Consider the following 14,503-nt stretch of genomic DNA (forward strand, 5'->3'; position numbering starts at 1 on the left):
ATGAGAGGACAAGGCAGGGACCAGATCAGTTAGGGCCTTAGTGTTAGAGCTTTTTAAATAGTGAAATCTTCTGCCATTTCCTTTCAAGGGTGGGTACTAATGGGCTGGGTCATATCTGTACTTTGGCTCAGACCTCTTACCTAAGTTCTAGGACTAAACTTTCACATAGCTATATCCCACCATTTGTGAAGTCATTTATTTATTAATTTATTTAGAGACAAGGTTTCTGTCATTCAGACTGGAGTGCAGTGACGTGATCTTGGCTCACTGCAACCTCCACTTCCTGGGCTCAAGTCATCCTCCCACCTCAGCCTCCAGAGTAGCTGGGACTATAGGCATGCATCACCATGCCTGGCTAATTTTTTGTATTTTTTGTAGAGCCGGGGTCTCACAATGTTGCCCAGGCTCAAACTTGTGAGCTCAAGTGATCTGCCTGCCTCGGCCTTACAAAGTGCTGGGATTACAGGCGTGAGCCACCATCCCCAGCCTATCCTACCATTTATGAACACCTTTTTTTTTTGTTTTTTTGTTTTTGTTTTTTTTTTGGAGACAGAGTCTTGCTCTGTCGCCCAGGCTGGAGTGCAATGGCACAATCTCGGCTCACTGCAACCTCTACCTCCCAGGTTCAAACAATTCTCTTGCCTCAGCCTCCCGAGTAGCTGGGACAACAGGCACACGCCGCCACACCCGGATAATTTTGTGTGTGTGTGTGTGTGTGTGTTTTAGTAGAGACAGGGTTTCACCGTGTTGCCCAGGCTGGTCTCGAACTCCGGAGCTCAGGCAATCCTCCCGCCGTGGCCTCCCAAAGTGCTAGTATTACAAGCGTGAACCACCGCGCCTGGCCTGAACATCTTATTCTCCCAGCCACCACGTCTTCCGAATTCCCTCTTTTTTTTCGGAGATGGAGTCTTGCTCTGTCGCCAGGGTGGAGTATAGTGGCTCGATCTCGGCTCACTGCAACCTCTGCCTCCCAGGTTCAAGCAATTCTCCTGCCTCAACCTCCCGAATAGCTGGGATTACAGGCATGCACCACCATGCCCGGCTAATTTTTGTATTTTCAGTAGAGATGGGTTTTCACCATGTTGGCCAGGCTGGTCCTGACCTCAGGTGATCTTTCCACCTCAGCCTCCCAAAGTACTGGGATTACAAGCTTGAGCCACCACACCCGGCCAATTCTTTTTTCTATTTTTTGAGAGGGAGTCTCGCTTTGTCGCCCAGGCTCAAGTGCAGTGGCGGAATCTGGGCTCACTGCAAGCCCCACCTCCCGGGGTCACGCCATTCTCCTGCCTCAGCCTCCTGAGTAGCTGGGACTACAGGCACCCACCACCACGCCTGGCTAACTTTTTGTATTTTCAGTAGAGACGGGGTTTCACCGTGTTAACCAGGATGGTCTCAATCTCCTGACTTCCTGATCCGCCCGCCTCGGCCTCCCAAAGTGCTGGGATTACAGGCATGAGCCACCGTGCCCGGCCTTTTTTTAAAAAAAAACTGTGTTTATTTTCCTTGCGGAGCAGGGCTGCCCCATAGGCAGTGTGCCCAGAGTAGCCCAGATTCCCAAATTCTGTCCACACTTACAAAATCCAATCCTGCAAGCAGTTACTAGATCGTTGTGTGCTCCTGTTCCAGAGGCTGCTGGAGGTAGAAATTCCATTTCACTAAAATCTAGTCCGTCCTTTGCACCCACTAGTTGAGTCCAGTTAGTGAGTGTGGAGGTGGGGGCTGGGGGTGTAGAATAGATAAATAAATATATAGAGAGCCAGTCCAGAAACTGTTCCTCCAGACAGTTTCCTCCTGTATGGAGGAAAGCTCGACATTGTCCGCCTCTTCCAATCCCATCAGTTGCCACATCTTTGGTCAGACTGGCTTTGTCACCTGGTCTCCTTCCTGTGCCCTCCTCACACTGGCTGCCAGAGTAAATGATTAAGCCAGAGAGACTGCAAGCCCCGTGAGTGCAGGGACGTTGGGTGGTCCATAAACGTCTGATGAATTAATGATACAAGCCTGATTATAGTCTCCTCAAAAATCTTTACTATTTCTCCTCTGCTTCTAGAATAAAAATCAGATCGCTCATTTGGCCTTCACGACCTACTACATTCAGCCGCAGTCAGCTTCATTTCCCTTTTTTCCTTTCACTACTTCGAAGGCCAGTTTAGCCAGTGATTCACTATGCTTGCCCCGGGCCACTTGTATCCTCCCACCTCCATTCCAGGCAGCCCTCGCAGCAGATCCTAACGCTTAGGGCTCCTACAAGTGTACAGGCTCAGCCTGTACACTGCACAGAGGCTTCCCTCCAGCTAAGACCAGTCCGCCCTCAGCACACGCAGTGTGCTCCCGCCCGCCGCTCTGCGCTCACCCTGCAGGAGAGGGAGCTCTTTGAGGGCAAGGCCGAACCCTTCCCCGAGCCCTGAGCTGGGCCTGCCGCACACAGATGCGCGGTCCTGCCGGGGAGCAGTCACCCGGGGACAGGGCCGGGCCTGGGGCTGCACGTCGGGAAGAGACGGCGTGCTCCCGAGGTGGCCAGGCCGCTGTAATCGGCCAGGGCGGGCCCGGGCGGCGAGGGAAGAGGTGGGGAACCCGGGCCGCGGCGCTTCCTGCCAGGACCCGGCGGCCCGCCCCAGCCCCTGCCCCTGCCCCCGCCCCGGCCGAGCCTGCGCTGCCGGCCTCCGGCCCCGCTGGCCGCCCAATCAGCGGGCGCCCCCCGCGCGGCCCGCCCCTCCCCCTCTGGTGACAGAAAGTCGGCCCAGCAGATGAGGAAGTGGCAGGCAGGCAGGCTGGCCCCGGGGACTTCTCTGTGGCCCTGCTCCCTCCAAGCCCTCCGCCGTTGCCCGCCTGGCCCCTACGGGTGAGTCTGGACCTTCCACGGGCTCTCCACGTGCCGGCGCCCCCTGCCTTGCCAGCCCGGCCCAGCCCTGCCCTGCCTTGCCCTGCCCAGGCTGTGGGAGAGGCTGTTCCCGGGGCCAGTGGGTGGGAGGTCCCAGCTCCCTGGGGCCGGGCCTCGCCAGCACCCTCCCTCCCCCACACCCCCGTCTCTGGCCCCCATTTGCCTACACCCAGGCCTTCCTCCACCACCCCTGCTTTTACTCCTCTCCCTTCCCTCCCCCCGCTCCCCTAACTTTGTCAGGCTTCTTTTCCCTTCGATCCATCTTAAAGGAAGGAAGGGACGGGCTGAGTTCCAGGACGAGAGACACACCCAGATTTTCCTGCAGCTTGGGGAGAGGTCCTCCCAGGAGCCCTGGTCCCTCCTGGTCTGCCGGGTGTGTGGGTTGATCTTGGGGGCTGGTGGTTGAGAGATAACAGGCTGGCTGGCTCCCATGTGTCAGGGAGGAACCTGTGTTGGCGCCCTCGCCCCGGCCTGGGCCCTGCCTGGGATGGGCGGCCAGCAAGCCCGATGGTGGGGGAGCAAGTAAGGAGGGGATCCGAGCGTGGCCAGGCAGCGCGCACACATGTGTGAGTGGCCCCGCGGGTGAGCCCGTGCGTGTGCCTGGGCGGCGGCCGAGCTGCGTGAGGGCCGGGAGCCATGCGTGTCAGCCCACGGAGGTGCTGGGTGGTGTGTCAGGCAGGAAACGTGTGCCAGCCCTTGGCGTGGCGCCTTCGCTGTTGGGGGTGGAGAGCTGGGTGAGGGGTGGGTGTGGACCGCAGGCTTGGGGTTCTTTAGACCACGGTGGGCCTAAAGAAGCCGGGCCTCCTGGAGGTGAGGGGTGTGCAGGGCGGGGAGGTGACAGAGGTGCGCCTCTTCACTTCGCACCTGCACAGGTGCTTCTCTGGAAGCAAGGAGTCTGGGGCACCTGCTGCCCTGGGCCCTGCTCTGTTCCAAGAATGCCTTGTCCCTCAGGGACTGTCAGTACCATGCTCTCCTGGGTCTGGCCAGAGGCTTTTGTGTCCCTGGGAGCCTTCCCCGGACATTCCTTCAGGCCCGGGGGGGGGGGGGGCGCCCCCCCCTGGGCCCCCCCCCCCCCCGAGGGAGGGGAAGATTCCTGCGACCTCCCCCGCTCCCCAACCCCCTCACATGCCACTGGCTTCCCTGCCTTCCCAAGAAGGGAAGAGTGATTGTACCCATTCTGAAGTAGGACAAACTGAGAAGTTCTGGCCAGCTTAGGAGAGGATGCTGGGTGTGGATTTTCAGCAGTGCTTTGGGCCAGAGCTGGGGCTGGGACTAGGGTTGGAGGAGGTTTCTGGCTCAGAACCTAGGACCTTAGTTCATCAGGCTGGTTCCGGGTTGGTGGGTGATGAGCCTGGGGCTTTACTTGGCTTTCCCAATCCTGGTGGGTCCTGCTTCCCCAGGCACTGACCTGTGGCCTGGACCCACCCTCCACCCCATGCGCAGTACAGCGGGGGCGGGCAGAGGGCGGGGCTGCTGCCAGATCTAGTCAGACAGGTGGAGCCGCCGGGGCAGGAGTCTCAAAGAGCCAGGCTCCAGGAGAGGAAGGGCTCTGCGAGAGGAGAGAGGAGAGCGCTGGAGAGGAAAGGCTGGAGGTGAGAGCCCCGGGAAGGCAGAGGAGAAACGTAGGGAGATGAATGTCCCAGCACAGGCAAGGAGGAATCCCAGGATAAGGTTCTGGAGGGAAAAGAAGGGCCCAGGGAGGTGAGAGTCCTGGCAGGGGCAGGAGGGACCCTGGGGAGAAGAAGAGAGTTCCTGGAAGAGTCCAGAGGGACGGAAAGTAGAGAGGGCAGGAGAGGAGAGATTGAAGGGGAGAATCCCGAGAGAGAAGAAAGACCCGGAGCTGGGGGGGTGAGGGACTCGGGTGAGGAAGGGAGACGGATTTCAAGAGCTCCCTGTTAGTGAGAAGGTAAGACTCTCCAATGAGAGACCTGGAATTGAGAGTCATTTTGTGGAGGAAGAGGGGAAGGGAGGCCAGGAAGTAAAACTGTGGAGAGGAGAGGAGAGTAAGGTGTGGAGAGGAAGGGTAGAACAGCCCTTCCCAGGCAGGGAGGACGTGTGGGGAGCAGATGCCTCAACTAAACTGCCTCCTCCCTCTAGTTCCCAGTAATTCCTTCCTTTCACTGTTCTGTCCTTTCTGCAATGAGGCATTGGGAGTTTTCTTGTCTGGTTCTGTGTCTTATCTCTGTGGGATGGGGGTGTGCAGTGGGCTCTGTCTGACATCCACCCTCTGTACCTCCCCAGAGTCCTGAGCCAGGATGGAGGCTGTTATGAACTTGTACCAAGAGATGATGAAGCACGCAGGTAAGACACTGTCCACCAGCCCTTTCCTCTCTTCTTTCCTGGGATCCCTGGATCTAGGGCTGTCTTCTAATGGAGGGTTCCTATGAACCCCTTGACCCTTTGCGACCTGACCTCATGTCTGTAGACCTAATGAAGACCCTTCAAACCCTGTGACTCTTCCTGATTCTTTGACCCTTATTCATAGATCCCCGGATCCAGGGCTACCCTCTGATGGGGTCCCCTCTGCTAATGACCTCCATCCTCCTGACCTACGTGTACTTCGTTCTGTCACTTGGGCCTCGCATCATGGCTAATCGAAAGCCCTTCCAGCTCCGTGGCTTCATGATTGTTTACAACTTCTCACTGGTGGCACTCTCCCTCTACATTGTCTATGAGGTGGGCCCCTGGGATGCCGGGCTTTAATTTCTGTCAGCAGGATAAGGAGCAGGGGAGAGCATGGCATTTCTCCTTTCCAGAGAGGTTTAGATTCATGTCCTCAGCTAGCGAAGTGGAGGGATGGCTGGGAAGGGAGAACTTCCCTTCTCCCTTCCCAGGAGAGGATGGTCTAATCCACATCCCTTCCTAGTTCCTGATGTCAGGCTGGCTGAGCACCTATACCTGGCGCTGTGACCCTGTGGACTATTCCAACAGCCCTGAGGCACTTAGGGTAAGTAGGGGCTGGGGCTAGGTCATAAGCAACCTGGTAGATATGACCAGTTTGGGGCCTATGCTCAAGGCCCAATTTAGGGAGGCTCTTAGAATAGTGTATGAGGTCCTAAGGCTATCCCAACTTCTTGCAGATGGTTCGGGTGGCCTGGCTCTTTCTCTTCTCCAAGTTCATTGAGCTGATGGACACAGTAAGTAGTTATATGAGATGTGAGAACTTGTGGGGAGAATGAGGTGGAGAGGCCCAGGTTCTGAATCCCCTTCCCTCACTCTTCTCTCAGGTGATCTTTATTCTCCGAAAGAAAGACGGGCAGGTGACCTTCCTACATGTCTTCCATCACTCTGTGCTTCCCTGGAGCTGGTGGTGGGGGGTAAAGATTGCCCCGGGTGAGTGGTGAAGGCCACTATGGGAAAGGGTGGGCACCAGAGGCTGGACTCTGCTGACCCTGTCTTATTGTCCACTCACAGGAGGAATGGGCTCTTTCCATGCCATGATAAACTCTTCTGTGCATGTCATAATGTACCTGTACTACGGATTGTCTGCCATTGGCCCTGTGGCTCAACCCTACCTTTGGTGGAAAAAGCACATGACAGCCATTCAGCTGGTGAGGGGCTTGGCCTGACTTACCTATAACCATCCCCCCACATTCCTAGCCTGGATCCTCCCTTTATCCAGTCTGTCTCACCTTTGACCCCATCTCTCCCTACTCAACATTTCTCTTTCTCTACATGCTCTTCCCCTCTAGTTCTCTCAGTATTCCCTCTGACCCTGGCCTTTATCTATCCTAGATCCAATTTGTCCTGGTCTCACTGCACATCTCCCAGTACTACTTTATGTCCAGCTGTAACTACCAGTACCCAGTCATTATTCACCTCATCTGGATGTATGGCACCATCTTCTTCATGCTGTTCTCCAACTTCTGGTATCACTCTTATACCAAGGGCAAGCGGCTGCCCCGTGCACTTCAGCAAAATGGAGCTCCAGGTATTGCCAAGGTCAAGGCCAACTGAGAAGCATGGCCTAGATAGGCGCCCACCTAAGTGCCTCAGGACTGACTGCACCTTGGGCAGCGTCCGTCAGTGCCCTTTCCACCTACACCTGTGACCAAGGCTTATGTGGCCAGGACTGAGCAGGGGACTGGCCCTCCCCTCCCCACAGCTGCTCTACAGGGACCACGGCTTTGGTTCCTCACCCACTTCCCCTGGCCAGCTCCAGGGATGTGGCCTCATTGCTGTCTGCCACTCCAGAGCTGGGGGCTAAAAGGGCTGTACAGTTACTTCCCACTCCCTGCCTTAAACTTGGGAGAGGAGCACTCAGGGCTGGCCCCACAAGGGTCTCGTGGGTTTTTTTCTCACAGAAGAGGTCAGCAATAATGTCACTGTGGACCCAGTCTCCCTCCTCCACCCCACACACTGAAGCAGTGGCTTCTGGGCCAAAGGTCAGGGTGGGCGGGGGCCTGGGAATACAGCCTGTAGAGGCTGCTTACTCACTTGTGTCTTAAATTAAAAGTGACAGAGGAAACCACAGAGGCTGTGTGTATACATGTGTGAATGGAGGAGGTGGGGGAACACAATATGCTTAGCCCTGTCCACAAACAGGAGCAATGGATGGTCCAGGCTCCCAGAGGACATATCTAGCTCTCTGATCCTGGTAGAGCCCCTAGGAAGGCTGCTGGGACACAGGTCATGAAAGAAGAGGGATTAGCTGAAACAGATTAAAAAAAAAAACATGAAGGGAGACATGACTTTATTAGAAAAATAAAAAACAACAGGTGATGGGTTAGTCTTCAGCGGATGCCTTGGTGGATGAGGCTGCTTTTGGCTGCACTGGCCTTCTCCCGCTCCCGCCGCCGCGCAGGGTCCAACTCAAAACAGCGCCATAGCCTCAGGGTTTCATCTGCTGCTGCGGATGCCACTGTGGCCCCATCTGGGCTCATGGTCAGACTCAGGACCCGGGATGTGTGACCTGGAGCAAATGAGAACAGTACATATGAATGCTGATGCAGCCATAGCCCTCCCATAAAGGCACATGCCTCCCTTTTTTTCTTTCTTTCTTTCTTTTTTTTTTTTTTGAAACGGAGCCTTGCTCTGTCACCCAGGCTGGAGTGCAGTGGCGCGATCTGGACTCACTGCAAGCTTCGCCTCCCGGGTTCACACCATTCTCCTGCCTCAGCCTCCTAAGTAGCTGGGACTACAGGCGCCCGCCACCACGCCCAGCTACTTTTTTGAGACAGGGTTTCACTGTGTTAGCCAGGATGGCCTCTATCTCCTCACCTCATGATCAGCCCGCCTTGGCCTCCCAAAGTGCTGGGATTACAGGTGTGAGCCACCACGCCTGGCCTCCTCTCTTTTTTCAATGGTGTTACTGAGATATAATTCACATACCATAAAATGCATCCTTTTAAAGTATACGGTTTAGTGGTTTTTTGTATATTCACAAAATTGTACAACTGTTAAAACTAATTCTAAGACATTTTCAACACTTCCCATTACCCTCTCTCCTCAGCCCCTGGCAACCTTTAATGTGTTTTTTCTGTGGATTTGCCCATTCTGGACATATCAGTCATACATTATGTGGCCTTTTATGTCCGGCTTCTTACCTAGCCACTTACCTTTGAGTTCAGCCACCTTGGCCATGGTTGGGTACTTCCAAATAACGAGCTGGTTCTGTGCAAAGCCATGGCCTGAGATGAGCTCCTTGTAGTGGGGAGACCAGAGGATGGAGCACACCTGTGGAGAGGAGCCGGCGTGGGCATGACATATAGCCAAGGCTACTTAAGTCAGAACTGAGCCCATTCTAGTGTTAGGCACCCTGCCACGTGCTCCAGACTCAAGAGTTGAATGATCACAGTCCATACAAAAGTTCCTTGAGAGGCAAATTATAGATACTCCCTGACGTAACCATTTTTTAACTTTACAATGAGTTTACTGGGACTTAAATTGGGGAGTGTCTGTATTATCCATTGTATAGATGAGGAATCAATCAGAAGGAAGTTCAATAGGTTGCCAAAGGTTACATTCAAGTTTAGCAGATGACGGAGCCAGAATTTTAACTTGGGCAGTCTGGCTCTAGAGTCCGTATCTACCGTGAAGGCTGAATGTGAGGGGAGTGGAAGGAAAGAGCCTCAAGTATCTTTCTAATGGATTTGGATTATATGCCATAGGTGATGAGAAGCCATCAGAGGTTTAAGGACAGTACAGTGTAACAAACCACAGCATGGAGGATGCATTGCAGGAGATAACAAAGAATGCTTGACACCAATGAGGAAGCCATTGTAGTGGGCCTCCACTGGGAAGGATGAGGCTGAGGGGAGGGGACAGATGTCAATGATATTTTAAGGTAAAACTGATAGATCCTGGTGAGGAGGATGAAAAATTCTAGGAGGTTTTTCAGATTTCTGAGCAGGTTCTGCCATTCCAAAGCAATGTGACAGAGGAAGGAACACATTTCAGGGAGGCAAGGGGAAGTGACAAGGTTAATTTGGGACAGATCAAGGTAGTGGTGCCTATAGGACATAGGATTGGAGATAGCCACAGACTGTTGGAAATGAAGCTCATGAGTTAGAAGTTTAGGAATCACCAAGGCACCGAGCTGGTGAAGACATTGGAATGGATGCACTCTCGATGTGGATGCCCAGTAAGAATGCATGTGGGAGAGGCAGGAACAGGCAAAAGATTACCTGGGAATGGGCATCCACAGCACTCAGACAGGCCCCAGAGCACACGTTCCAGATGCGAATGTGTCGATCACTGGTGCCCCCTCCTGTTGCCAGGACATTGGACTGCCAGGGACACCATGCTACGGCCTAGATGGGATAAAGGTGGGGTCAGCAGGTACTAGAGCTAGACAAGGAGCTCGGGGGGTCACAGATTAACCCAGTCCAATCCTACCATCCCTTCTCCCCTTAATAGTCCCCAGATTATAGGTGAGGGTCTGCAGAGGCTTCAGCCCAACCCTACTCACCTTGACAGCCCCTTGATGCTGGGTGAATGTCTGCAAAGGAACCCAGCCACCCTCTCCAGGAGCGCTAGGCCACACATTGACCAAGTTATCATTGCCACCACTGGCCAAATGTCGTCCATCTGGGGCCCAGCGCAGCCCACACACTTCCTGGCTGTGGCCACTCAGTGTAGCCACATGGTGTTCTGCTACCCGAACATCATGGTGGTGGATGTGGCCAGAACGTGAACCACTGGAGGAGGAAAGAAGGGAATCAGGTTCTGTGGCAGCACCAAATGCAAGCAAGCCAGAGGTAGTTCAGTTCAGGGTTGTATAGTCAAGGGTAGGGTGGGCAAATATCAGACTACCATAGACCAACAAAAACCACTGACCTGGAGAGGATATAGCTGTTCCAGCTTAGGGAGCCCACTCGGGCAGAGTGACTGGTCATATTTCGAAGCCGTTTCTGCTGCTGCACATCCCATAGCTAGAGAGAGAAGCCCACTAGGATCAGAGATTGGGACTTGGCATTAATATCCTCCAGCTGTGCAAGCCCATTGGGACTGGTGTGAATGGCAGCACAGGACATGTCTCACCTGCACCTCAGCACTGCTGGTGCCCACAGCCAAGTAGTTGCCCTCTTTGATCCAGGCCACAGAGGATACATATTCCCCAGGCTGCTCCATTTGCAAAAGCTGCAAGATGTCACCAGAGCTTGCGCTCCACAGGTACACACTGTTGTCCAGTGCCACGGCCAGTACATTCCCAGAGCTCCAATCCACAAGGTTCAGGTCTGTCAGAGGCGGAGAGAAGAGCATGAGCGTCCTTGTTTGTGTGGTCCCAGGCCCTCTTTCTCCATCCATGAGGCAAGGATAAGGATGCACTTACAGTAGTCATTTCGGATTTCAGGGGCATCCAGGATACGGTCTGGCAGGGAAGGAATGTAACGGCAGGTCTTCCGGCTGGAGCCAGGAGTGGCCTTTTGGCTGTAGAGTACTTTCAGTCTGTTCTGGTAACCTGTGGCAACAGAGTGGGTCTAGACGCTGGGAAAATCAACACCTCCCTTGCCCTCAGTCTTCGATAGGAAGAGCAGACAGATATCTGTGCTCAGCCCTGGAGATGAACTGACAGCTCCCTCCAGGAACCAGGAACTTCAGGTCTTACCCTCTGGCGCATTTTGTGGTTTTCCACTGAGCCGAAGGATCTTGGCTTCCTCTACATCAAAACCGTTCAGGTTCAAAGCCCAGGCTTTCTGATGTTCCTGGCATAAAGGGTAGTGGAGAAGCAAGATGGTATTATCCAAAGAACAGTCTGGTCCCGTACCTTAAGCCCCTCTGGGACACATACCTTCTTGGTGGGTGTCTGGCTGTTTTCAGGCTGATTCTCCTTGCTCAGGAGGAAGCTGGCCACCTCCATCTGGGCAGCACTGCGATGGGGGATATAGCGGTCACCGCCAGGTTTGCTAGGAGTGGTCTGAACCTTGGAACTGGATTTGCCTGGGGCGGAGAAAGAGAAGACAGTCTGACCAGGCTCCCGGGGGGGGAGAAAGTATGAAGGCTGCTCTCAACCAGTCCCTTTGGCACCTCACTGACCAGGAGTTCGGCCCGGAGTTCTGCCGGCGCTGTGGGATCGGTTGGCGGCCCGCATGGGTGAGGGGGCCGGGCCTGAGGCTTCCTTGGCTTTGCGCTGCCAGCGCGCAGGGGGTGCATTGGGGATGGGTGCATCCAGCTGAAGCAGCGAGTGCAGGTCACTCTCGAACGCGAATTGTGCCATGGGAACGCCCGCAGCGGGAGGGGTCCTTGCAGTTGGTGCCTGCGGAGCCCTGGAGGAAAAGAGGCGACGGTGCTCAGGGGACAGCAAAGGACCCCTTCGCTCCTGGCCGGCCACACAATCAGGACCACCCTCGGCTGCAGCCCCTTCCGGCCTAGCACCCCCTCCCCCTGGCCTCGGCCCGAACCAGGCTCAGCCCCGCCGCCTCTCACCGTGCCCTCCCGAGCAAGTTGCAGTTCCGACCGGCTTTAACACGCCTCGCTTACGCCTCTTAAACTCTCCGCTCCGAGCGCCCATTGGCTCCTTCAAAACCCAACCGTCTCAACCGTTGCCCTCGCCCATTGGCCTCTCCGGCGAAGGGGGCGGGCCTTCCGGGACAAGTCTCAGCTATCACGAGAATCCAGCCGCGGAGCGCGATTTGAAGGGTGCGAGAGGGACTTGGGAGCCGGCCCCAGAGAACTGGTGCTGGAAAGCGGTCGGGGCTGTCCCGGGGCGGGCCTGGTCTGCCTCAGCGTCCTCGAGTCGTCCCGATTTGTTTTTCTGCGTCCCCTCTACCGCCGCGAGCTCTGAGTGTCTGGCCCCGGGTGCTTCAGGGTCCGAGAGCCTGCAGAAGTTCACAGTTAAATCCTACACGAGGGTCATATTTATGATGCAGAACTCGGTGCAGAACCCGCTGGAGGTGACCAAGGCGCTTGAGCTGTTCCTAGGAGGGAAAGGAGAGCCGCGGGCGGCAGCGGGGCAGGGGACGGAATTGGGAAGCTAGGGAGCAGGAAGAAGGCCAGAGCTACTTAGGGTACATTCCACTTTTGCTTGGCGCTGGATAGGAACCCTGCTAGAAAGGACGTAACGTGTGTTTGTCTTGTTTGCTGCTGTTGTTACAAACAGGGAAAATGAGTTTGAAAAGGGTGAATGAATTCCTTAAGGTCAGGAAAAAGGATCGGTATTCAAACCTGCCTATCTGAAGATAAGCTTAGACTGCCCTACAGGAGGCACTGTGGCTTACCCCCTTGGGGCTTTAAAGAGATATGAGGACCTTAGAGATCCATTAGTCTAATCTGTGCGTGGTGCACCCTCCCCACCCCGACAACAAATCCATATTTTACAGATGGAGAAACCGAGGCCCAGGGAAGGGATGTGCCCGAGGTCATACAAAGAAGTTTGTGGGAATCTAGTTCTGACTCCATTCAGTCCAGTGCTCTAATAATGACTTGAGTGAATTGTATGAACATGCTCAGGGGTGGAGCAGCAATCATAAAAATAATAATGGTACCATTTATGGACCATCTAACTACTGTGTTAAAACAGTTTACAGGCCGGGCGCAGTGGCTCACGCCTGTAATCCCAGCACTTTGGGAGGCCGAGGCCGGCGGAACACGAGGTCAGAAGATCGAGACCATCCTGGCTAACACGGTGAAGCCCTGTCTCTACTAAAAATACAAAAAATTAGCCGGGCGTGGTGGCGGGCAACTGTAGTCCCAGCTACTCGGGAGGCTGAGGCAGGAGAATGGCGTGAACCCGGGAGGCGGAGCTTGCGGTGAGCAGAGATAGCACCACTGCACTCCAGCCTGGGCAACACAGGGAGACTCTGTCTCAAAAAAAAAAAAAAAAAAAGCTTACATACATAATCGAGTTCAATCCTTAATCCCAATAAGGCAGATAGATACCCTATCTTCCCTTTACAGAAAAAAGAAACTGGGTCAGAAAGATTAGAAACTTGCCCAAAGGCTTGCAGCCAATAATAAGTAGGGAAGCCCAGGATTCAAACTATCTGACTAATCCCTGCAATCCTAACAATACGCTATACTGTCCCAGAAAGAGGCTGGAAAAATCAAGTTTTCAATCATTAGCCTAAAGTCCACTCTGATGCTGACAGATAATATTATTATCTTTGACTTGAAGACTTTGCATTCTGTATTTCCAATTACCTTGGAAAATGAGGAATTGGATATACTTATGTTAGAGGTGGGGAGTTCCCAGAAAACAGAAAAGTTTGTCTCATGTCAAGTTGGTCAGGGTCTTAAATGTCAAGCTAAGGACTTTGGATTTTATCTGCTAGGCATTGTGGAACCTGTGGGGTTTCTGTGTAGGGAAGGACCAAATAAAACATATCTGAGCGGGGGAATATGGCAATAATTTGCAACTTCTGGACTAATGGTAGCTGTAGAGAGGGATAAAGGGTATAACCTCAGGGAATTTGCACATTTAAAAATAAAGGATTTGGGCCAGGTGTGGTGGTTCACTCCTGTAATCCCAGCACTTTGGGAGGCCGAGGCGGGCAGATCACTTGAGGTCAGTAGTTCAAGACCAGTCTGGCCAATGTGGCGAAACCCTGTCTCTACTAATAAAGTACAAAATTAGCCAGGTGCGGTGGTGCATGCCTGTAATCCCAGCTACTCGGGAGGCAGAGGCAGGGGAATCCCTTGAACCTGGGAGGCAGAGGTTGTAGTGAGCGAGATCACGCCACTGCACTCTAGCCTGGGTGACAGAGGGAGATTTTGTCTTAAAATAATAATAATAAAGGAATGAATGAAGGCAATGGAAATTATCCAGACATGGATCTTGAAGTGGGAGATACTCTAATATGATGTAAAGTAGTCAAGTGAAATGATGACAGAAAGGGTCAGATTTGTCCATTGAAAATCAAATCCCCGATGACTTTGGAGAGAGCAGGATCAGGAAAGTGGGTGGCCTGAGATCCATTTTGGAGGAGTTGCAGAAAGAATGAAATAGGGAGAACAGGAAGCCGGCAAGCATAGGCGACTTGTGTAGCCCATCCCCTGATATCCTCTGTATTCGTTTGCTAAAGTTACTGTAATAAAGTACCACAAACTGGCTTAAAATGTACCACAAACTGACTTAAATGACAGAAATTGGCTGTCTCACAATTCTGGAGGCTGGAAGTTCCAGATCAAGGTGTCATGAGAGTTGTGTGAGAACTGTGAGGAAGAATCTGTTCCATGCCTCTC

At 53.8% G+C, this 14,503-nt stretch overlaps 2 protein-coding genes across 6 annotated transcripts; one reads left to right on the forward strand and one right to left on the reverse strand.

Moving 5' to 3' along the window:
• The first annotated feature begins 2,663 nt into the window (after positions 1-2,663).
• Positions 2,664-7,352, forward strand: ELOVL1 (ELOVL fatty acid elongase 1). Of its 5 annotated transcripts, none has more exons than XM_023221351.2 (9): positions 2,702-2,842; positions 3,151-4,473; positions 5,123-5,182; positions 5,367-5,557; positions 5,748-5,828; positions 5,962-6,018; positions 6,109-6,214; positions 6,296-6,432; positions 6,617-7,322. In XM_023221351.2, the coding sequence occupies exons 3-9, from the start codon at positions 5,137-5,139 to the stop codon at positions 6,836-6,838; spliced, it is 840 nt and encodes a 279-aa protein (XP_023077119.1). In that variant the 5' UTR covers positions 2,702-2,842; positions 3,151-4,473; positions 5,123-5,136; the 3' UTR covers positions 6,839-7,322. The 5 variants fall into 5 exon arrangements, with proteins under 5 accessions (XP_023077118.1, XP_023077119.1, XP_023077121.1 ...); XM_023221353.1 differs by having other exon boundaries at positions 3,151-3,254; XM_023221350.1 differs by lacking the exon at positions 3,151-4,473 and having other exon boundaries at positions 2,664-2,842; positions 6,617-7,352.
• A 193-nt stretch (positions 7,353-7,545) lies between these two features.
• On the reverse strand, positions 7,546-12,102 carry CDC20 (cell division cycle 20). The gene is made up of 11 exons (XM_023221349.2): positions 11,750-12,102; positions 11,360-11,589; positions 11,115-11,263; positions 10,932-11,028; positions 10,656-10,784; positions 10,364-10,560; positions 10,160-10,254; positions 9,792-10,020; positions 9,508-9,633; positions 8,440-8,557; positions 7,546-7,793 (listed from the first exon to the last, which is right to left on the reverse strand). The coding sequence occupies exons 2-11, from the start codon at positions 11,538-11,540 to the stop codon at positions 7,615-7,617; spliced, it is 1,500 nt and encodes a 499-aa protein (XP_023077117.1). The 5' UTR covers positions 11,541-11,589; positions 11,750-12,102; the 3' UTR covers positions 7,546-7,614.
• Positions 12,103-14,503: the final 2,401 nt, after the last annotated feature.

The sequence above is a fragment of the Piliocolobus tephrosceles genome, chromosome 1 (genome assembly GCF_002776525.5).
Source record: "Piliocolobus tephrosceles isolate RC106 chromosome 1, ASM277652v3, whole genome shotgun sequence".
Classification (NCBI taxonomy): Eukaryota; Metazoa; Chordata; class Mammalia; order Primates; family Cercopithecidae; genus Piliocolobus; species Piliocolobus tephrosceles.

Bases quoted from the DNA above. Each gene is read 5' to 3' on its own strand.
- CDC20 (XM_023221349.2), bottom strand. From the start codon at position 11,540: ATGGCACAATTCGCGTTCGAGAGTGACCTGCACTCGCTGCTTCAGCTG. The intron at 10,255-10,363 runs GTGAGACATGTC...TTCTCTCTCTAG, and splicing joins CCAGCAGTGCTGAGGTGCAG to CTATGGGATGTGCAGCAGCA. The intron at 10,021-10,159 runs GTCAGTGGTTTT...TTCCTCCTCCAG, and splicing joins AACAGCTATATCCTCTCCAG to TGGTTCACGTTCTGGCCACA.
- ELOVL1 (XM_023221350.1), top strand. From the start codon at position 5,137: ATGGAGGCTGTTATGAACTTGTACCAAGAGATGATGAAGCACGCAG. The intron at 5,558-5,747 runs GTGGGCCCCTGG...ATCCCTTCCTAG, and splicing joins CCCTCTACATTGTCTATGAG to TTCCTGATGTCAGGCTGGCT. The intron at 6,019-6,108 runs GTAAGTAGTTAT...CTCTTCTCTCAG, and splicing joins TCATTGAGCTGATGGACACA to GTGATCTTTATTCTCCGAAA.